This window comes from Panulirus ornatus, chromosome 36, assembly GCF_036320965.1.
Source record: "Panulirus ornatus isolate Po-2019 chromosome 36, ASM3632096v1, whole genome shotgun sequence".
In the NCBI taxonomy this organism is placed as follows: Eukaryota; Metazoa; Arthropoda; class Malacostraca; order Decapoda; family Palinuridae; genus Panulirus; species Panulirus ornatus.
Window position 1 is genome coordinate 15,014,416 of NC_092259.1, and position 24,639 is coordinate 15,039,054.

Below are 24,639 nucleotides of genomic sequence, written 5' to 3' on the forward strand. Positions count from 1 at the left end.
AAGATTAGTTAAGTAGGAAGAAAAATGTGAAACGGGTGGAGGGAGGAAACGTAGGTGAAGGATGGAAAACTGCTGCAGGCGCGGGGAGGAAGTAGCGTGGGAGGAATGTGAGGAGAATGACACCAGGAGAGTCAGTCCCAGGCCAGGCTGGGTAAGGCAGACTCTACGTACACCAGACAGTCCAGCTAACACAACTGAACGTCACAAGAAACTATACTATCCTGACCTGACACTGGGAGGCAGGAGTGACTTTGCTTGACACAGTCGGAGGTAGGACTCACCTTGCTTGACACAGTCGGAGGCAAGGCCAGCCGCTACAGCGAACAGGGAGATTATTCTGGCCCAGTTGACCTCCCCACGGAAGATATGACCCGCCACCTGGACCATCACGGAACGTACCACCTGTACCGGACAAGGTCCATCATTACAAATGGATCATATACATGAAATATATGAATCACAAACATAAGGTGTTTCCTTCTTGTGGAGGAACGGCCTTTTAATTCATATTGTCAACATCAACGATACCAGGCAGTACCACGTGTTCACATCCCCTGTGGTCACCTGAGGATCACAGACATGGAAGATCAATTGCTCCAGTTACAACCACAGTGGACGCTAAAATTATCCATGACAAAGAACATTCAAAGGCTCTACTTCGGCATCACGAACCAGTATTATCAACCTCACTTCATTCCTTGTTTCCTTACGATTTGAAATCATAAAGATTATACATGATGATATACCTGAGTCTCAAGTAGTCAGACATGATCCCACATTACTTTCACAACACACGTCTCTCAAATCATCACCAAAGAAAGTACATACACAACGATGTTAGTGCGTCATGGCCAGGTCATCAACAATAACCTAACTACAACTCAGGTCGAGCTACAATCCTCGCTCTGTTCCTATCTTTAAACAGTGATACATGAAAGCATATATATATATATATATATATATATATATATATATATATATATATATATATATATATATATACACACACACACACACATCAGGTCATCATGCTTACTCGATCATGTATCAACACATCAGGTCATCATGCTTACTCCATCATTATCAACACATCAGGTCATCATGCCTACTCGATCATATATAAACATCAGATAATGCTTGCTCGATCATGTATCAACACATCAGGTCATCCTTGCTCGATCATGTATCAACACATCAGTTGGTCATGGTTGCTCGATCATGTATCAACACATCAGGTCATCCTTGCTCGATCATGTATCAACACATCAGGTCATCCTTGCTCGATCATGTATCAACACAGGTTATCATGCTTGCTCGATCATATATAAACACATCAGGTGATCATGCTTGCTCGATCATATATAAACACATCAGGTGATCATGCTTGCTCGATCATATATCAACACATCAGGTGATCATGCTTGCTCGATCATGTATCAACAGATCAGGTGGTCATGGTTGCTCGATCATGTATCAACACATCAGGTCATCATGCCTACTCGATCATGAATCAACACATCAGGTCATCATGCCTACTTGATCATGCATCAACACATTAGGTGATCATGCTTGCTCGATCATGCATCAACACATAAGGTGATCATGCTTGCTCGATCATGCATCAACACATAAGGTGATCATGCTTGGTCGATCATACATCAACACATCAAGTCATCATGCTCGCTCGATCATGCATCAACACATCAAGTCATCATGCTCGCTCGATCATGCTTCAACACATCAAATCATCATGCTCGCTCGATCATGCTTCAACACATCAAATCATCATGCTCGCTCGATCATGTATCAAACCCGTGCCAGGAGTGAGCCAGCAGTGTTCATGACGTTCGTACGTCTCCAGTGTGAATGTGTGCAGCGTGTGTCGCAAGCTCACCATGTCAGCGTGTCCGCCGGGCTACAGCAGAGGGAGGTGCATCACACTACCTCCAACACCTGATCTTTACCTTAATGTACAGAGGTGTGGGTGGAGGGGATGTTCTGCATGGCTAGCTACTATCTCTCTGGGTTACAAGGGTCATAATGGCTTATGATGGTAATGGGGCAAGACAGTGTTCGGCATGGATTATAGAGGTTATACTGGCTTGCGTAGATGATGGGGCAAGACAGTGCTCTACCTGAGTTAATAAGGGTCACTTGGCTTGAAGATAATTGGGCAAGACAGTGCAACACTACAGTATGTCCGGCCCCCTTTACATCGGAAGGGAGCCGTTATAACACTTGACACAACCAGCTTACATGATGGACAATTCTTGCCATTATTATCCTCATTATGCATAATGAGGTAATTATGAAGAGGTTCATATACAAAGATGAGGAAAGCGTAGAGTAGTCAGGATGATGTGGAGGAGGGTGGTCATAGCGGGGTTCGAACCTACTAACCTCCCTAACTTATAAAACGAATGGCTACACCTGCATTAAACCGCCGCCTTCCCCCCTCCCCGCCCAAATCGACGCAGAGATACACACACTCAGCTTATGTGTGGTGGTTTTGGTGGTCACCTCTACCATCACGACACCGAAAGTGCTGGTGATGGCGCTGGAGGTAAGTGCTGGAGATTGAGGTGGTGGTGGTGGTGGTGGAGGATGGAGTTATAGGTGATTTATAATGGTGATGAACAGGTCAAAGGTCACGTCATCATATCCAAGGCCCGTGCCCTCGTGCTCAAGGGTCGCATATCATAGTGCTGGTAAGCACAGTTCTCGGCCAACTGTGAGCTAAGCACTGGTCTGGGTAAATGACCCAGTTTTAGCGGTAAGGGGTGTATTTAACCACTGCTGTAACTCGCTTTATTAGTTTCCACACGACAGGTCAAGTGGGTTCAGGCAGGTGTGTCTCCTGTCACAATGTGGTACAACTGTACCACATGTGTGGATGAGGGACCTTCACGGTACCTGCTACAGAGAAGGTCCTCCTCTCCCAGTGCCCGTAGGTATAACCACTCCCCCAGTACCCGTGCAAGTGTACAACCACCCCAGTATCGGTGGACTAGGGTGTGTGTGTGAGGCAGTACACAAGCAGCCAAACAACTGTTCTGTACGTTGTAGAGCACCACACTCCCTCCACCCACCTCAAAGGGCTCCTTCCAAAGGCTCACCTGGCCACTCCCTCTCTTGCAGAGCTTTCATTTTCGCAAGACCTAATTTGGTAAATTTTTTCAGCAGCTTAATTTTCTCATGCAAGGTAATGTTATTAATGGTGATAGCTAGCTATGAGTAGAGTGAAAGGTGGAGAGGCGCCGCCTACCTTGTCAGATGTGAGGGTGATGGACAGTTGGCGCGCCACAGAGCAGTACAGCTTCGGGTAGTTCCGCTCCAGCTCCTGACCGATACCGGACACTCGTGGGAACACCTGTCGTGAACACAGAGCATAGCTGTTACCTAAATGAAATAAATAAATAAAGATGGTTTACTGAATTCAAGCAGCCAATCGGCTGAAAAGGCACAGTTGAGGAAATACATAACTAGGGGGTCCATAGGAGTAAGAAGTTAATCAATCACAAAAGAGCGGAAGATCAAGGTAGGGCTGGAGACTTCTACGATTTGGATAAGCACAATAGTGAAGTGTATCTACATTCTAACTGCTTATTTTGACAGGTTAATAATACACTTTGCTGGCTCAACCTCCTACTGTTAGTACATAGCAAACTTATTATTAATTAGGACATGAGAAAATACAACTTTCATATTCAAAGCAAAGCTCACATTTCAACAAATAAAAAAATCTACCATCACAATTCATAAATACAGTAAAGAATTCCTCAAGATTATTATTACAGAAATGATTACCAATTCCCTTGTCTTTAGGATATGAACACTGAATTAAAGTAAAAAAAAAATTTTAAAGTTACGGCCAGTCAAGAGAAGGCAGACGTTCGGTTAGCAGGGCGAGCAGCACTATTGGATCCAGGAAGATCAGCCATTTACATATGCACAGCCATAACTCTGTAAACAAGTGTCACAGCAGTGATGTACCCCTGCCACCACAGACAAGGCGTCTGTGTATTCTAACCACAGTAAATGTTAGGTCTGTCTCACCGCAAAATTATTTTCCATCAAGATTACCTCCCTCCTACCTTTCCTATCCTACAACACTACTTCCCTCCAATGCTACTAACCAACACTACTACTTCCCAACAAAATGATTCCCTTACCAATTCCCTGGTTCCCCCATGTCTGACCTCCCCAGCATCGCTGGCCTCACAGACTTCCCAGCCCCAGGTCCTGGGGAAAGCACCAGTGGTCTTACAACTCTTGGTCGTAGTTCCCCAGGATCACTGACCTCCCAGCTCCCCCAGCACTACTGACCTCACAGACCTCCCAGCCGCCGGCCAGGTTGGCGACGGAGCGGAGTCGCTGGAGGCCGAGCTTCTTGTGCAGGAGTCCTGCCCTTTTGAGGCGAGACCTGATGTACTGCGTCACCAGACACTTGGCCTGACGCACCACGGCTTCCACGTTCACGCTGCGCCACCCGATCGTCGTGGAGATCTTCCTGGTCACGGCGTCGCTCACGTTGGAAAACCTTCTCCTGGGGGAGGGGGACGGGTAGCAGGGGTTAATAAAAACCTGGGGAACCTCCTTCCGGGGGAGGGGTGGCAGGAGGTTAGGTGCAGGTGTGTGATGGACGGCGGATGGGGGGGGGGGGGGGTATAGCGTAGTAATAATGCTGCTGTTGTTGTTGTGGGAGGGTTGTGGTGACGCCTGTCTCGTTACTATAATAATAATAATAATAATAATAATAATAATAATAATAATAATAATAATAATGTTACAACCAGTTCACATTATTTGTATAACTTGATGGTATTGATGACGAGGCTGGGTTTGGCTCCGGCACACATCCTGGGGTAAGCTATCTCTCCCTCCAGCAGCTGGTAACACCTTACACGTGCCCAGGAATGTCCTCCCCAGGCCGGGATAGTGGGAGGGGGGAGTCACTCGCCATGTCAGCTGGGTCTTACACACACGCTGGTCACAGGTCATTGCCGGAGATTCTAAAAAAGATTAGCCAAGTACAGGACACAGGAAAACAGAGTCAAACCCAGGAGCCAGCCATCCTACAGGACACTGACAGTAGGAACGGGTCAACCATACAGCAGTGGCTATGGTTTTCCCACAGGATATGCCCCAGGATCCCCGGTACCGTAAGTAGGACACTGTCATTGTTATGGAGACTCTTAAGAACATACAAACTACGTTAGTATATGGGAGGGTGTGAGTGTGGGTGTAGGGCAGTAGTCAGACACATGCTCAGGTCAGAAGAGAGAGAAGGGAAGGCATCTTTACACGTGTCAAGAGAGAGAGAAGGGAAGGCATCTTTACGCGTGTCAAGTTTCTCGTCAACAAGGTACGGTGGTCTTTCTGTCACGCCAGGGGATTCACCACTTGGAAGGCACAAATCTGGAGCAAAATAAGAGGTAAACAGGAATAAAGAGGAAATATGTTGTAATAAGAATGAACAAAGTGAAGTATTGAATGTTGAGAACAAGAAATTCACGAATGACAAAAGAGATTATACATGATGCTTGCCAAGTGTGAAGCTTCCTCCCAAGACTTATGTACATACACTGTCAGTGTAACGAAAACACAGGCAACACAACCACAATGCTTGTGTCCCTCCACGAACACAAGTGATGCTGTGTGTGTGTGTGTGTATGTGTTACCGTACCTGGCTGGGGAGCCACTCCTGGAGAGGGACCTGAGGGGCGTGGGTCCTGATGGAATCTCCAGAGACCTTGGGGACACCAGGGGCACCGAGGACTTCCTCATCCTCACGCCCCCGCCCACACCTACGCCAACGCCCGCCCGGTTCATACCGTCTAGGGCGCCGCCCGACATTGCTGATGAAGTGATGATCCTTGCTGAGTAGTACACGTGGCTCCTGCTGCTGGCAGCCCTGACGCACTGTCACCACCAGGGCTGCTGTGTTGCGTACGCTTAGCCCACAAACACTTGCTCAACTGCTGGACTGTGCGTCTTGTGTTGCGTCGTCACGTTTGGCTTCCAACTTTACAATACTATCACGTCCTGAAACCTCAAGACTTGTCTGTTGTGTTCCTGTCTCGAACTGTCTTCTCTCAGCGATAAACCCGCGACTCGAGCACTTGACAAACTTTTTCTCGTAAACAATTATTCTTAATATCTTTATTCTATCTACAGAAGATTGTTTTCCAGCACTTGTTTCACATATCATTACCACCACATTTTCCCGGGTGACTCATAATCACATCACGCCATTTTTATGTTTATCTCTACTTTCTAATTAAAGTTTTTCACTCACGTATCATCAACATCAACCGTCATCTCGACGTTTCATTCCGTGTTCCGTTACTCGCTGATATTCTAGGAACCAATGGTCTGTTGTTTGAATTCTGTTACATTCATTTGTATCTCATAACAAATACAATGAACAGAAATCTTTACGAAGACTTATTGTGTAACACCATCTGTAATCCTCACTTTATCTTGACAAAGCTTAGATAAGTATTCTTAATCTCAAGATATCATAAGATCACAAATCAAAGTAAAACAAAAAACAAAAAAAGACAACGTAAATATCTATCTGGAATAAAATTCTGTTTTTTTCAACGTCGGCTAAATATATAAATGATTGTGTCTAGCATCACGTCGATATGTATAACGGTACTGTTTTCCTGTGGGGCGGGGTAGAGACAGAATGGATGAAGGCAAGCAAGTATGAATATGTACATTTGTATGTATGTAATGTCTGCGTATGTGTATGTATATATACGTATATGTTATGAGGGCGTATATATATATATATATATATATATATATATATATATATATATATATATATATATATATATATATATATATATATATATATATTATTTTTCATACTTTGTCGCTGTCTCCCGCGTTTGCGAGGTAGCACAAGGAAACAGACGAAAGAATGGCCCAACCCACCCACATACACATGCATATACATACGCGTCCACACACGCACATATACATATCTATACATCTCAACGTATACATATGAATACACACACAGACATATACATATAAACACATGTACATAATTCATAGTCTGCCCTCATTCATTCCCGTCGCCACCCCGCCACACATGAAATGACAACCCCCTCCCCCCGCATCTGCGCGAGGTAGCTCTGGGAAAAGACACAAAGGCCACATTCGTTCACACTCAGTCTCTAGCTGTCATATATAATGTACCGAAACCACAGATCCCTTTTCACATCCAGGCCCCACAAAACTTTCCATAGTTTACCCCAGACGCTTCACATGCCCTGGTTCAATCCACTGACAACACGTCGACCCCGGTATACCACATAGTTCTAATTCACTCTATTCCTTGCACGCCTTTCCCCCTCCTGCATGTTCAGGCCCCGATCACTCAAAATCTTTTTCACTCCATCTTTCCACCTCCAATTTGGTCTCCCACTTCTCCTCGCTCCCTCCACCTTCGACACATATATCCTCTTGGTCAATCTTCCCTCACTCATTCCCTCCATATGACCAAACCATTTCAAAACACCCTCTTCTGCTCTCTCAACCACACTCTTTTTACCACCACACATCTCTCTTACCCTTTCATTACTTACTCAATCAAACCACCTCACACCACATATTGTCCTCAAACATCTCATTTCCAGCACATCCACCCTCCTCCGCACAACTCTATCCATAGCCCACGCCTCGCAACCATATAACATTGTTGGAAACACTATTCCTTCAAACATACCCACTTTTGCTTTCCAAGATAACGTTCTCGACTTTCACATATTTTTCAACGCTCCCAGAACTTTCGCCCCCTCCCCCACCCAATGATTTACTTCCGCTACCATGGTTCCATCCGCTGCCAAATCCACTCCCAGATATCTAAAACACTTTACTTCCTCCGGTTTTTTTCCATTCAAACTTACCTCCCAATTGACTCGTCCCTCAACCCTACTGTACCTTATAACCTTGCTCTTATTCGCATTCACTCTCAGCTTTCTTCTCTCACACACTTTACCAAACTCAGTCACCAGCTTCTGCAGTTTCTCACCCGAAACAGCCACTAGCGCTGTATCATCAGCGAACAACAACTGACTCACTTCCCAAGCTCTCTCATCCACAAAAGACTGAATACTTGCCCCTCTTCCCAAAACTCTTGCATTCACCTCCCTAACAACCCCATCCATAAACAAATTAAACAACCATGGAGACATCACGCACCCCTGCCGCAAACCAACATTCACTGAGAACAAATCACTTTCCTCCCTTCCTACACGTACACACACATCCTCGATAAAAACTTTTCAATGCTTCTAACAACTTGCCTCCCACACCATATATTCTTAATACCTTCCACAGAGCATCTCTATCAACTATCATATGCCTTCTCCAGATCCATAAATGCTACATACAAATCCATTTGCTTTTCTAAGTATTTCTCGCGTATATTCTTCAAAGCAAACAACCTGATCCACACATCCTCTACCACTTCTGAAACCACGCTGCTATTCCCCAATCTGATGGTTGTACATGCCATCACCCTCTCAATCAATACCCTCCCATATAATTTCCCAGGAATGTTCAACAAACTTATACATTTATCAATTTGAGCACTCACTTATATCTACTTTGCCTTTGTATATTGGCACTACGCAAGCATTGCGCCAATCCTCAGGCACTTCACCATGAGTCATACATACATTCAATAACCTTACCAACCAGTCAACAATACAGTCACCCCCTTTTTTTAATAAGTTCCACTGCAATACCATTCAAACCCGCTGCCTTGCCGGCTTTCATCTTCCGCAAAGCTTTTACTACCTCTTCTCTTTTTACCAAATCATTCTCCCTAACCCTCTCAGTTTGCACACCACCTCGACCAAAACACAGTTTATCTGCCACTCTATCATCAAACATATTCAACAAACCTTCAAAATGCTCACTCCATCTCCTCACATCACTACTACTTGTTATCACCTCCCCATTAGCCCCCTTCACTGATGTTCCCATGTCTTCCGCACTTTATTTACCTCCTTCCAAAACATATTTTCATTCTCCCTAAAATCTAATGATACTCTCACACCCCAACTCTCATTTGCCCTCTTTTTCACCTCTTGCACCTTTCTCTTTCTTTTATACAACTCCTAGTCATTTGCATTATTTCCCTACAAAAAACGCACAAATGCCTCTCTCTTCTGTCACTAATATTCTTACTTCTTCATCCCACCACTCACTACCCTTTCTAATCTGCCCACCTCCCACGCTTCTCATGCCACAAGCATCATATTTGATCGCCTTTTCCGCGTTAGCAAGTTAACGGCCATCACTGAAGACATTACTGGAAACGGTTTATATTGGTTAAACCGTTACCCACGTGACCACCGCTCACAGAGGTTCTTCTGTTGCTTAGTTGCTGAACTGTAATCTTAGGAATGCGAGAGTGCCCTTTACATATGTACATGGAACAGAATTGTGTTCTACGATCACAACATAAACGTGACAAAATTCCGCTGATGCTGTTTCTGAAGTTTAAATGTTGCCTAAAGAAAGGAAATCTATTTCTATATTTACCTAGTCATTTCTCTAAACCTTTTCATGACTATAGCTGTAATCCCGCTACGTCGCCGCCTGCCGTTCCGTGGGCAGACAGTAATACTGAATGTCCCGTCCCTGGACAACCCTGGACAATTCCCTGAGAACAAAGGTGTCAGGCTCTGAGCACTTAATCTACCCCTCGTAGCTGGGACCTGCCGCATACAGAGAGAGAGAGAGAGAGAGAGAGAGAGAGAGAGAGAGAGAGAGAGAGAGAGAGAGAGAGAGAGAGAGAGAGAGAGAATTAATCTACCCCAGTTAGCTGGGAAGGGAGTGTGTTCTACCAGCATTCATAATGTGCATGTGTGTACCTGATTATGTTACACGTGCGTAAGTATATGAGTCCATATAATATTTACCTTTATGTGTACTCACACACATGCGTGACCACGACAACCATACCTCTTCATACAACATGGCAGACAAACATCAACATGCACCATCATGGCCATCTATAGTAAGCTTACTTTATTACATAACCATCTATACTGTTGAGGTTCTTTCCCATAACCACGCGTTTTATCACTCAAGTTCTGTTTCCCCAAGTATCGTGCTTTCTAAATTTTATCTTGTCTTCCTTTTACTTATTTGCTTCCACTCCATCACTTCCCATGGGTAAAGCTTTCTGATGTAAACAATGCACAGAACCAATATAGTAGTGGACGGAGGACCAACTTGCAGCAGCATCACGCCCGTGTGCACGACGCGTAATTTAGAGAGAAAAAAGTATCTTAGACAACGCATTAACGCTTAAGTAAAAAACAAAGAATTAAATAAACTATAAAACTCCAATATACATATATGAGAAAAACATCCCTCCAATAACCCAATGAACAGCAATAAAACTGTCTTTTGCACTAGAATAATGCATTACGTCACATCAGCCTGACACCAGTAACATTAATTCATGGAAAGTTTTCCAGCTTCAGCCAGTGTGAGTATGACAATAACAACTGCTGGCGGGACGAGAATTTTAATATTTCCTGTTTAACATGAAATGAACAAGTAATTGAATGGACACAGTTTTATCTTTTCATCACGATGATGTGAGAACAATGGTGCACGAAACTTTACTGATTCTATCACATGTAGACGATTCTCTCTCTCTCTCTCTCTCTCTCTCTCTCTCTCTCTCTCTCTCTCTCTCTCTCTCTCTCTCTCTCTCTCTCGGGTCGGTATTCATACGTTACTTACTCTCAGTAGTGTTCACAGTAACCCTTGAGTCACGACGACACGAGCCTTGAGCACGACGGTACGACTCTGATGGGAGAGGCTATCATACCAAAGGGTCGTACCGCTGCGTTCAAGGATCGTGTTCAAGAGTCGCAACGATAATATGCTCGTGTAGTCACGTCCATGTCTTGAGTCATACCCTCGTGTTCAAAGGTGGTAGGTTCATACTTGAGGAGATTCATATGGTCGTACTTGAAGGGGTTACACTGTCACTCTACAGGACTCCCAACCTTAACGTTGAGTAGGCCAGCGCCTGTAGTACCAACACCCATATAAACATACACAGTTTTATCTAACTCAACATGTACGACGCTAATGAACCAGCGAAGCCCTCAACCCCAGTCTACACCTGAAAGTAATTACCAAGCGCAATTTAGAGCTATTACTGTGTTGCCCGTCCGAGGTTAACCATGTATGTGAGAGCCCAACTGTGTACGTGAGGTTAAGACAAGGTCACAACCCTCATCTCACCTGAACAACCGCTGGACCGGGTCATCAGCTCCAGAACCCTGCCAAACATGTCCCATTATAGTCCTAAACCTTCAACAAACGTCGGTAGATCAGGAAAAATGAAAACATGAATCTATTTGTATGTATGTTCTCGTATACGAAATCGTCTTTTTCTTTGACATAACAGGGCTCTACCCTGGATACCGATGTGCCATGATGAGGATAACTGGAGAATATAAGGGACGTCACCCAGTACTTTTGCAAGTAGGATTATTACTACCCACACTTGCTGACAGGCAGCGCCCACAGCCTGGCAGTACAAGCAGTTCTTAAGAGAGACTGATTTTCCCCTGTGAGACAACCCGAAGGACCTGACTGTTGATAGATGATATGCGAGACGCAGAAATGAACCTGAGGGAAACTTACGAAGAATATCATAAAACAAAAGCAAACTTATCTTCTGGATCACCTGGCTATAAATAATACAATATAGTAACTTCAATATACTGTACTCTCAGGCTAACGTGTTCTAACTTACCCCGAACCTGTCTAACCTAACTAATCTATCCTTACCTAACCTAACCTAAGAAAGCAACTTAACCCTTCCTAAGCTAACCAAGAAGTTCCGATACTGTAACGTTAACCATCTAACTATACGTTCTCGTAACGTAATCTCAACTACGATAACTAGAATGCTAGTTCTAATATAGTCATGTTGTCTCCGTTCAGAACTACTGTAGACACTGCGCCAGTGTCTATCATCTGCTCACAACTATTCTCTAGCTGTCATGGTCAGTGCACCGTAACCACAGCCCCCTAGCCACAGACAGGCCCCACAAATTCTACCGTGGCTTCCACCGACCCCTTATCGTGCCATGGTTACACACATGTGGCTGTTAAAGAACTCTGCCTCCACGCGGCTACACCGCTGAAGTTATCTTTGCTAAGGCAGAGTATTCGTTAAACTGCTGGTCATTTTAGCAGTCCTAAAAAAGTGTTGGATATTTCATCACAGAAATCGTTACAGGATCACACATGAAAATACAGATGATGCCCTCCCTGTGTAAAAAATCCCTGGCATCCCTGCCTGTGCCCTACATGGCTAATTACACATACCTGCCAGCAAGCAAATGCACAGAGAGATGAACAATCCTGAAATACCAGTTGCAAGCGGCTTACCCAGAAAGCCACTTAAAGCGGGGTCTTGACACAAGCGCCTCAACAAAATACTGGAAAAATCTGCAACACAGTGAGGGCAAATACAAGAGCTTCAGGATTACCCAGGGACCTTCCTTCCCATGGTTTATGTGGACCTAGATCCCTTAACACGACCCAGGGTGTCGCATGATGGCTGGGCAATTTTACTTGATGCTTTGAATAAGGTGGATCTTCAGTACTCGTGTCACGAAATTTTTTATACAAAAAATGAGACCAAGTCACCAGTAGACCATTTTTGTCTATCCTTGTTCGTGAATATATATATATATATATATATATATATATATATATATATATATATATATATATATTTTTTTTTTTTTTTTCAAAAAGAAAGATAAAGGCGTTGCAGAGTATTAGTAACAAAAACCACAGTTCTGCTGCTTAGAAACTTGGGTGGCTGGCGCGCCGTCCAGTACCAGGAGTGAGCTAACCTACATAACCCTTGTCGCCATACCTTCAAGCTGTGTATTAATCAAACTGGCTTATTGGAAGTTACCTCGATGGGAATCATATCACCTGTTCACGTTTGTAAGGCACACCTGAACTTAAATCAAAGTTCCCGTGACTGCTATGGAACACAGGCTTCAAAATTTGTTCCTATAAACACACATGTACTCGCACACACACGCCTGTGAACTGAATAAGACAATATGATTGTGTATTCTGCTCAGTGGCTACTGCTGAAACCCAGGAACAACCTGGAGAAAAAAGATAAAAAAAAATTGGGTTGTGTAAGACTTCTATCATGTTACCTTTATTGGTAACATTTTACCATCAGCCAATCTACTACTACTAATAATAATGATGATGATGACAACAATAATAACAACTATAATAACAATAACTAATAATAATAATAATAATAATAATAATAATAATAATAAACAGCCTATAAGTTTCCAAAGATGCATATGAGAAGTGGAATATCTACTTTTGCATCAGATTTTCAAACACCAACAAAAAATAGATAAACCTGTGTTATGTACTAATCCCTGCTGGCCTTCCTTACATAATGAGCCCCCTGATCCCTCTTCTCGTTTTCTACACAAAGCCCATGGACGTCTGTGAATAACTTTTCTATACACCGCCCCGTGATCATACAAGATCCTTTTCTCTCTTCACAACCCCTACCCCACCCCCAAGAATTCATTGCTCCTTAATGATTACACTGTACACAACTTTCTAGTCTTCTGTTACCCCGTATTAATTTACAGACTGTATCTTCATCCCTTTCAAGTATTCGTGAACTACTCCATTATATATATCGCGATACAAGTGTACGCAATATGTGGCCAGTTTAAGCTTCTATATTTCATCAGGCATTGTATTGTTTTTACGTACTCTTTCAATATGCCATGTACTGTACTGAACCTTACTGTTCTATCACATCAACTCTGTTACCAAAATATTCCTAACCAAGATTTCACATTTTCCAACGAGCTGCTCTACAGATATGGCAAGCAGTCTTTCTATAAACCTTCTGTGATTATACGGGATCCTTCTTACAACGTCTGCACTTTGTTATCATTTTTGTTTTCTTCTGTCATATATCGCTTTCTCTTGAGATTTCTTAATCCATTTAAATTTTCTTCCCTTTCCCTTGTTGCTAGCCCGGTTGCATCTCCCCATCCTAAATACATGTTAATAACTACACACGTAACCAACCTAATAAGTTACACTTATAAACCTGTTATGAAATTTTTGATATCAGAAATTATGTCAAAATTAATCCAAAATGTACGTGATTTCATGCTTTGATCCGGTAGCCTTCCTAGACGATGTTAGTTGGAAGAAAGCAGAGCTTCAATAAATCTACTGCAAACTAATTTGTAAAAATGTCAAGAATTAATAGCAATTCTTCAAAGACGACACGGTCCTGGAGTGCCAACAAGCATTTAGCTTTTATTGCGTAACTTAAATACGACCACTTTCCTGACAACAGATTCAATAATAAGATGAAAACGAACGTTCAAGCACTGTGTGGCTCAATATTTAACTAGTTCCTTTAAAGTCAGGTTAAAGGCAAGAGACCACTATAATCACTGTCAGTATCCATACGGTAAAAGCACACATAGCAAAAAAGCTTACAGTAAGCAACTTGATATAAACATTATGCAAGGGTAAATGACAAGATTTTCTGCGTGAAAACACCTTGTGTGCAGATACTTTATAGGTAGAAATTATGTACATATCTGGTAGCTGACAATATCTGGTCTTTACTCCCAAAGCTCGCCCATAATGCCCAGTGACATTCAGCTTTGCTTTTGCCTTGAAAACATGGAATAGGCAATATGTAACATGGCCAATGTACCTAAGGCTGATCATATCAAAATCAAACACTGCCAAGTTACTAAAAAAAAAAAAAAAAAAAAAATAGTGACCGTGGACTGCGGGAGTTAGAACAGACGGGTATTGGCACTACACATACACAAAAAAAAAATCTATCAACGATCCTATTATCGGTAGTCCTGTGTTATCTATTTCACAACAATGAATCAGGGATAATGGCTTATATAACAAAATGCGCCCCATAAACTTTTCTTATAACGAGATCAAAGATGACTTCAAATAAAATTCGCAAGTATCAAACGATACTGAAAAGTTCAAATTCTTAAAGTTTAAACATGAGTTTCATAATTCTCTAAAAATTATCAAAGAATATGGTTAAATATGCCATTCTCTTGTTCCTAAGATGCTTACATGGCAATGCTGGCATGAAACTCAATGTATATTCAACCACGTGCTGAAGCAGCGATAATGCTTTTATCTCGCATTCAGTGGATAGCATTAGTGAATATCCGGCTGGGTCGGGATATCCCATGAAATGCTTAGTTTATGAAAGGCTTGACTCACATGACAAAATAATTCTGGGTTCCTTTGTCCATAATCTTATCACATGCGTGAGATTAAAGGGTCACATGGACAGAAAGAGTGAGGAAAGATTGATAAAGTGGATATACGTGTCAGAGGAAGAGGGAACGAGAAGTGGGAGACCAAACTGGAGGTGGAAGGTTGGAGTGAAAAAGATTTCGAGCGATCGGGGCCTGAACATACAGGAGGGTGAAAGACGTGTAAGGAATAGAGTGAATTGGAAAGATGTGGTATACCGGGGTGGACGTGCTGTCAATGGATTGAACCGGGGCATGTGAAGAGTCGGGGGTAAACCTTGGAAAGTTTTGTAGGGCCTGAATGTGGAAAGGGAGCTGTGGTTTTGGTGTATTACACATGACAGTTAGCGACTGAGTGTGAAGGAATGTGGCCACCATTTATGTCTTTTCCTAGCTCATGTTGTACAGTGCAATAGAGGATTGCCGGGTACGTTGCGTAAGAGCTTTAAGATTTTATACGTGATACCATCCTCTCCTGGGGAAGTAGCTTTGTCTCTACTCAGCGTTGTGTCTAATTCAAATTCAGTGATTAGGATATTGCAGTCAACATGCCCCTTGTTCATAATTAAATGGATTAGTTTATCTCTACGTTCGAGTTTTAGCATAACCTGCATCTCAGACGGAAGATCTGTAAAAGTAGACGAAGAGGCCCAAGTATAAAGTAGCTCGTTAGTTCTCTATAAAGGACTTGGATGAAGGTATATTATGGTCATATTCGTATTCTAGCAAGTCTCGTGATGTCTTTTCCGTCCAGATAACTATATAGCCATTACTGCCCGAACAGTAATTTACGTTTTCGCTTATCAAACTCCAACCAATTTAAGAAACAGTGCTCTTACAGTTTGACATAACTTTTCGATTCTGGGGTATGATACGGATTTTTTCTTGTATACCGGTGAATTCGGAGAACACTTACTTTCAATATCTTGTAACTGTTATCTTACTCTTGACCTTGATTACTCCCACTTTCTAAAGTTGCTATCATTATAAAGGCCACATATTCCCATGCCTTCCAAAACTGACCGGATAAAATCCAAACATCGGTAGAGAACCGATTAAGCTTCGCTCCTCCACTGCAGACAAACCTGACAATACAGTGCAATGCTCGACGGCCTGCAGACCTGTCGATATAGTACCGTGCACCATGCTATGCTGCTCGTCACTATGTTGACTTTATGGTATTGTGGAAGGATCATATGTGCAGTACACCAAGCTAGGCTGCTTGACACCAGGTTTACCTCACGGACAGGAAAGAGACAGCTTATGAGTATGGGCTAAATCGGGTCCGTCAGAAGACAGTTTTGATTATGGGTGAATATGGAGGCTACAACCCCAGAGCTGTTTTCTGATCACCCGTTGCAAAGGGCAAACACAGTGATCATCCACTTGTTTTTACCATCAGTGAAGCAAAATCTACATATAAAAGCAGTTTGTATGAGAAACTCCATGAAATCTATGATCGTCTTAATGTACCAAAATTACACTATACCTTTTACAAAGTTTTTCGCAGAGTAAATTTGGCTGACGTGGCAACAGGAAAACTTGAAGAGTGTAACAGGCACATGACAAGAGGCAACAAGTATAGCTGGCAGTACCAGGCGCGTTTCACGCTCTGAAGAGGGATGCGATCAATAGTCCTCACACTCCTGTAGATGGACAAAGACGTGGTTTCACTTGAGGTTTAATATATTGATGATTACAACAATTCAGTCGTCGTCTTCATGGTTTACATGCGAGTACTTGGGTTTTCTACGGTATAACTAGGAACAGTTTTACTACCCATTGCTACAGTACACCAATACCTCGATGTTCGGCTTTCAGTCCAACAAGCACAATGCCCAAGTAACGACTGATTACTTTTTCAACTAACACCAGCAAAATTTTGAGACAGTACATAGTCAAGAATAACGTGAACATATATTACAATTCTTATGACAATCTTGTACCTTGATTATTCTATAAGCCAAATCCACATAGCCAATTATGTGGAGCCCACGAACTCAATCCAACCAGTAACGACAAACAAATCTGTACTTATCACGAACCGTGGTCTGAATTATCATAATTCCATTAGCTGAGCAGAATTGCAATAAAAAAAATTGCATTACTGCGTTTATACATTTTTCTAAATATCTATCAACTATGACAATGACAGACTTTATTTCCTTTAGTTTCAGGTTTTCACTGATCTCAGTAACATGGCTTAAGTTGTTAAATATGTATCCGAGATCTACTGACATTCAATAAGTCACGACTGCAACTACACAAGGAAAATCTTTCTAAATCATATCAATTTCTGAAGGTTCGACACCAAAATCCACACAGTCGCGCCAACCACTACCACACACACACACACACAAGTTTTCGAACGCAGCGCGCACAGACCTGCCTCAACGATCTCTGAAGTAGCACTGACAGCGATCCACCCGCCAGCAGACCAGCACAAAACGCCAGGCAAACGTCACACGCAGTTTATGAGTGAAAGTGATGACGTCACAGCAGCCTTACGTCTCGGCCATCTGGCTGTAAACCACCTCGCTCACACCTTCTGTATCGTATCACTAATATTTTACTGGGCCAGACATTTAGTAAATCAGTTGTCATGCAGTGCTAACTGCAATAAACTTACACTGCTACACAAAATGCAAAACTAAATGCTTTACACATCATCACAGCTTATTGTTCGAGTCATTTTATTTCGCAACGAAGCATATAAAATATAAAAAGAAATCAATATTCAAATCCAAATACTGAAATATCTAACGATGATCAGCTACTGACTTTCTTATTAGCAGACATCATTACTAAGGTTACCTATCCCAGAGACAATGTGCTGACGGCCGGGTGCTGACAGAGCCGAGTATCACCAGGATCTCGCCTTGGTTACACCAGAGTCACCTGTACTTCACCCTAGTTACACCAATACTTCACCCTATATACATACCACCAACTTTTCACACTAGTACTAGTAACAACACAACCAAATTACACCAGTACTTCAGCCTACCTAAATCAGTTCTACCAACAACACAGCCCAGTTCAACAAGTACCAACCAACAGAACCACTTCAATGTTACACCAGTATCACTAATACCACAGCCTAGAGTCAGAGTATCAAGACTGGTGTCATTCTCCCTTCCTATATTACTCTCTAAAAGAGGGAACAGAGCTAGGAGCCAAGTGAAGAATTTTCCTCTAAGGCTGTTACCTGTTCTTGACGCTCCTGCTAATGTGGGAAACGGCGAGCATGTATGAAATAGATCTACCTACATTATCTCTTTCTGTAGTAATGTTTAAAAGGAAAAACTGCTCTCTACAAACATCAAATCTTAACACTACAATGCTTCAACTGCTGGCAAAAAAAAGTTAGGACATTTAATTCCCAAACTCTAATTTGGCCATTCCTTAATCTTCAAACGAAAATTCAAGTGAAGTGCTTTAGATACGTGAGAGTGGACAGGGCAGCAAATGGAACTATGGAAGCGAAAGTGAGTCATAGGGTGGGTGAGGGTGCGAAGGTCCTTATAGCACTGAAGTACGTGTGGAGAGAGGTCGTTGTCTGGGAGGGCAAAAACGGTATGTTTGACAGTCTATAGAATTCCCAACGATGTTGGATGGATTGCAAAGCATGGGCTATGGATGTTAAGGATGTGCGGAGGAAGGTGGATGTACTAAAAATGAAATATATGAGAACAATATGTGGTGCGAGGTGGTTTGATCGAGTAAATGACAAAGGAATATGCGAGAGGTGCGGTAAGAAAGAAGATTGTGATTGAGAGAATGAGCGAGGAAAGGCTGACATGGACATGTGTGTCAAATGTGAAGAGGTCAAGGAGAGGGGGGGAGACCAAACTGGAGATGGAAGGATGGTGAAAAAATTCTTTGAGTGCTCGGGACTGATTATAGAGGAGGGTGAAATGCGTGCACAGGATATGGTACCCAAGGGGAGTCGCACCGTCAGTGGATTGAACCAATGCATATGAGGAAGCCGTGGGAAAACACAGAAAGGTCTGTGGGGCCTGGTTGTGGATAGTGGGCGGTGGTTCACTCTCGTGCCTCAAGGGAGATTGACGCAATTCAACCTTTGTTGATAGTGCGACGTGTTACTGGTCAAGTTCAGCAGAAACACTACTATACACATTGCATATACCAGGAAACTAGTATAAATAATAATCACTAAACCAGCATGCGAATTGCACTAAAACTATCAATGCATTCATTTCATAAAAAGGACAAGACATAATGATGACGTTCTGAAATATCAGTACCATGAAAACCTTGGTTCATGCATGAAATTGTAGGACAAGTACTTTCGAAGGGTCTCTGACCAGCCAGGTTCAGGATATACTGGCTATGAACTCAAACAGCGTGTTACGTCCTGCCTCCACCCCTTACATGTTACGTAGATGTGAGAATAATCAGCCCATAGGACCATTAAAACAACTGAAATAATGGCTTCTATTAACGGAGATTTGGGCTAGACAGATTCCCTTACTATCTGGCTAATATCTGACAGCCGACGGCCATTATATATATATATATATATATATATATATATATATATATATATATATATATATATATATATATATATATCCTTTTCCTTCTTACAGATTTGGTCAAGTACCAAACACAGCAGTAAAAGGTTACCAAAAAATATATTTACAAGAGCAAAAATAAACGTACTCTAAACAAAAATACAGTTTACTCAATACATTGAGCTCTCTCTACCTTACTTTACTTAACAAATCTTTGGCAGATATACTGCCTCAATTTCATAACATAAGTATTTGAAATAACTGAGATGTTTACAGATTAACATTATAGATTTACCCAACAGCGTTGTCCTATCTTTTTGAGAGGCCGTTTCTAGAGAGGGAATGCCTGTAAACATTTCAACACTTTCTATTCCTGAATACAATTACGTCCTATTATTTCATTTTGTCTATTGCGTCTTTTTTGTCCTTCCATAAATTGTAATAATAGTTAAAATGTTTACTATTAATGTATTTACCGTCTGATAAAAGAAAAAACATTTTGTAACATACGATGATACGATTTTTTAAAAGACTATAATGTACCCTGGATAATGTAACTTAGAAAACCGAATATATCAATTCTTATTGAAAACTGAACATGATGTAATGGATAATTGAAACAATTATTGGTCAAGAGGGGAGATAACTATGACAAGCGTAATTGATCAATGGAGAAATAATGACATATTAGACTGTACTGTAATTATATAACTAAACAGTGACAAACATAAATAGATGGAAAGATGTTCAGTTAGTTACTGTATCTATATAGATTTCCCCAATGAGCCTGTATACAGGTTATAAACTCAACAGTAAAGAATAAGTACATCATCACAAAGCAGGGACGGTCCAAAAAAGCTATGAAAGGTTTACTTCTACCGGAATAGTCATACAAGAACAATATGTACGATGAACAAGGATGGTTGACACTGCAACTTAGATTGTGTGCCTTCCTCCTGCGTATCCCCTTCACAGACAGTTGGCACCCTGTGAAAACGGTCAGTAACCTGACCGGATTACACAGGCCTTCACAGCACGATGCATAACTGACCAACGTGCAGAATCAACTGGCAGTGATATTCCGCAAAGATTTATCATGCGTATATTATGCATATTACCATATGCAGTCCAAAAAAAAAAGAAAAATGAATTTATGCAGGAAAGTAGGAATACGCATGAACAACAGGATACAAAATACCTAACACACCTCCTACCCAACCAAGTTATCCTTACGCTGAAATTCAGACAAACAAGTGACCGCATCCATCAGCATTCAGCCGATTAAATAACCCTATTCGTCGCCTTTCGCTAGCCACTCACGTAACCGTATTTATCGCCATGTAGTCAATGAAAGTAGGGCGGTGCCTGTTAAGGTAAATAGCAAAAGGGGATTTGCTAAATGATTATCAACGTTAGATAATATAGATGCATTGTATAAATTGTTTGCCGTGTAAGAAATCATATAGAACTGCTTGACTAAACATGTGACTATATCTTTTGGTGACCAAATGTTAGAACTAGAACATTATTACGTTTGCATTTATTAGAAAAACATATTGGTCACATGTGTTGGTGGTACATTACTCAGGGGTTGCTTTAACCTAACTCTTCTTTCACCTGCTTTGTTATGTATGACATTTGTAAAGGTAGACGACCCTCAGAACCAACGTAAAGAATGTGAAGGCAAGTTACGGATCATACAGGTACTATCCTTTTTGTTGATAAAATTTAAGTGAGCGGTTCCTCAATACTGCACATCAAAATCAGGTTTTGTTGGAGTACAACCTCCATCAGCTGCACTTTATTTCATATACGGTGCATTCCGACGTAAACCCTGATTTCCCAGTAGGGATAATGGTCTATTTATTTCTAAATCGAAGGTGCCCGAAAACAGAGGTAAATGAGTGAAAATGAATATGTCGTAAAAACACCATCTATTGAGTTAATACGAAATATCTAACTTCAAACTCTTGATGAGAATCCACTTTCATCAGCAACAAGTGAATAACTTTAGAATATAACTATTACATAACCACTTATGTATATTGACAATCCATCATATGAACTTCAAATTGAAGGTACTGTTCCATTCAACGGTAATGTGGTACTGCACCGATACCCAAGAGAGTAGGTATTAGGTTATGCTAATAGCCATTGTAGGGAAGGCAATAGTCTCGACTACCTTCCCAGTGCCAAGTTATAGAGGTTAATTTTAAACTCACACACAACTACATCTTGAGTTTACGCCGTAAGTCAAAGTGGAAAGCAGGTAACGTTGTGAAAATAAGGTGATATATGTCGGTAAACTTGTAAAGAGGATAAACGAGGATAATGTATTCATTTATTGTAGATGATGTACTGAAGGTGACATTTGTAACCCGATGTATTTATCGTTATTCTGTTATGAATTGTAAACAGGCTTAGTAGATTTATTTACTGAAGTGGTATTAAGTACATACCACAGCATCCTAACAGTAATGGTTTCTTATGCCAGCAACTTTTCTGCATACATACTGGTATCACAGGAGACCTGAAATCAGAATGCGGAATTATATATTCAGAACATGCATAATGATTCTAATATTATGTGTTGTATATTATACGAACTGTTGCTACACATGGAAAAGGTTGAGGTTGTATCCATAATAACAGACTACTTGACGCATTCGTTATGTATAGAAATACTACATTTTGGTGTATTTAGGTTTTCAAAATTCTAGTTTTCTAGTTTTAAGTCTTAAAATCCTTGTTTTGATAGCTTTTCAAAATTCGGGTTAAAGAATTCTTAGTAGTCTTCAAAATCCTACATTGATAAGTAATTTTCAAAAGCCCAGCAATTCTTGCATAAACAAGATCCTAGTCAATTTTTAAAATCATAACATTGACAAGAGCTTAGTGAATTTTAAGAATCCTAGCATTAACAAGATCCTACTAGTCAGAATCAGTGTTTTCAAGACCCTTGTCGTTTTCAAATAACTATTTTCATGATCCTTGTTATGTTCAAGATCCTAGTCATTTTCAAATTCCTAGTGTTTTTCAAGATTCTAGTAATTTTCAAAATCCTAGTGTTTTCAAGATCCTAGTAACTGGGAAGTTGAAATCCACTGCCTGAATCACTTTGTAACATCAGTGATTTTATTTTGCAGTGATTGCTATCAAAATGTATATATAGTAAAGGAAGTCAAGGGTAGCTTGATTTGCAGCACAGAATTGTTGGGGTGATGGGTTATGGTTAGGAAGAATATTGGGTAAAAGTATTATATATCTTGATCAACTTCATATGAAAGAACTGCATCTTAAGTGAGAGACATTGCAATAGAAAACCCCAGGAAAGGTGCCCACACTTTTTTAAGTCTGATCTTTGGAGGGAGTGCATTCATGGAAATTGTTATCTCAAGATCTGGATCTTATCCCCACTCGAGTTTGAGTATCTGAAGAGATGTATCACCTAAGTAACGCTACATGACCCAGAGATATCTAGATATACTAGCTAGTTCCAGATGCTGAGTTGGAGAATAGTCCACAAGTACAAATGAGAAAAATTCTTACTAAAGAGATAAGACTGTATGATTTTTCCTTGTGTTTAGATCCTCATGAGTAATTACCATGAGCTCATGATTGTATTAGTTGAAGGATTTTAAACTAGGATAAGGGATCAACTTTACCTCACCTTTTCCTTAAGAAGTTGTAGGTGACTGAATATCACCATAATCTATGAAACAACTATCAAAGGTTGTAGAGGAAAGATAGGTGAGGTTTTCTTATGTAATGTTGATGTCTGCAATTGATTCACCTACTTTCATATTAGTAATTAACCCTTCATATTTGCTGTGCTTCATAGCCTTCCCCATAATTGCCTGTTTATAATTGAAGATGTATTTTATATTCATATATCTCATTAGCTCCCAATTCATTTCATACCTTTGATATAATGATTTGCCTTTGTCACACTTTCTAATGAACACTGTGGTGATAATTTTAAGGCAGTCATTCACATATGGCCATTCTGGTTCATATGGAGTTTGTGGGAAGGTTGTACTTTTATATCTGTTGCTGTGGATTAAGGAAAGATTATGTGAAATTTTGAGATAATTAATTGATAGCAGTTTCTAATTTTGAGCTGTAGAAAACAGAATAAAGGTTAATATGTTTTCTAACTACTAAATGAAGGATAACATTGCAAACTCCATTGTATAACACCCATCCCCTAATTGATGAAAGTTCTGTTTATATATTTTGTGGATATATATTGAGACAAGTGATACACCAGCTTGATTGTAGACACAATTTATGGTTATGTATATCCAGGCAAATGATTGTACATTTTATTCCTTAACACTGCATTGTAACCCTTCAAAATTGTGTAAAAGCCCAGCATCAGTTAGATATGTTAGTGACATGGAAAACTATCATTTGTGTCATAAGACTGGATGCATTAATGTGATATGGCAGTGGAAGAGGTCATATTGATATCAATAAAGTATTGTAATTTTGTTCATTGATGAACATTATGTTTGCTAATTTTGTTTAAATTTAAATGATATTTTGTATTTCCCATTATATAGAATTAATCTTATAGTGGGTTTTCCATGACATGTATTACATTTTGGAAAAGAATCTTTAATTGTAGAATAGTATCGCATGTGTGATTGGGGCCTGAACATGCAGGAGGGTGAAAGGAGGGCAAGGAATAGAGTGAATTGGAGTGATGTGGTATA

The 24,639-nt window shown here is 41.0% G+C and overlaps 2 protein-coding genes across 15 annotated transcripts in view; one reads left to right on the plus strand and one right to left on the minus strand.

The window, feature by feature from the left end:
* The window catches only part of LOC139760401 (bcl-2-related ovarian killer protein-like), a 52,611-nt gene extending 32,333 nt beyond the window's left edge, over positions 1-20,278 (minus strand). Inside the window, exons 1-6 of one of the 3 annotated variants that reach the window (XM_071683552.1) lie at positions 20,217-20,278; positions 16,873-17,029; positions 5,687-6,360; positions 4,327-4,546; positions 3,266-3,370; positions 282-402 (exon numbers count right to left, since the gene is read on the minus strand). In XM_071683552.1, coding sequence (XP_071539653.1) covers positions 282-402; positions 3,266-3,370; positions 4,327-4,546; positions 5,687-5,856 — 616 coding nt within the window. In that variant the 5' untranslated portion in view covers positions 5,857-6,360; positions 16,873-17,029; positions 20,217-20,278. Of the gene's footprint in view, positions 1-281; positions 403-3,265; positions 3,371-4,326; positions 4,547-5,686; positions 6,740-16,872; positions 17,030-17,768; positions 17,856-20,216 lie in introns of those variants that run through there. The other 2 variants (XM_071683551.1, XM_071683553.1) reach the window with 2 other exon arrangements.
* An 892-nt stretch (positions 20,279-21,170) lies between these two features.
* LOC139760405 (uncharacterized oxidoreductase ZK1290.5-like) overlaps positions 21,171-24,639 on the plus strand; it is a 120,014-nt gene continuing 116,545 nt past the window's right edge. For 5 of the 12 annotated variants that reach the window (XR_011715332.1, XM_071683559.1, XM_071683558.1 and 2 more), the window contains exon 1: positions 21,538-21,624. Coding sequence is in view for 6 of the 12 variants with exons in the window: in XM_071683559.1 (XP_071539660.1) it covers positions 21,553-21,624 (72 nt within the window). In the remaining 6 variants the exon portion in view is untranslated. Of the gene's footprint in view, positions 21,295-21,483; positions 21,625-21,664; positions 21,818-21,855; positions 22,191-24,639 lie in introns of those variants that run through there. The other 7 variants (XM_071683567.1, XM_071683565.1, XM_071683560.1 and 4 more) reach the window with 7 other exon arrangements.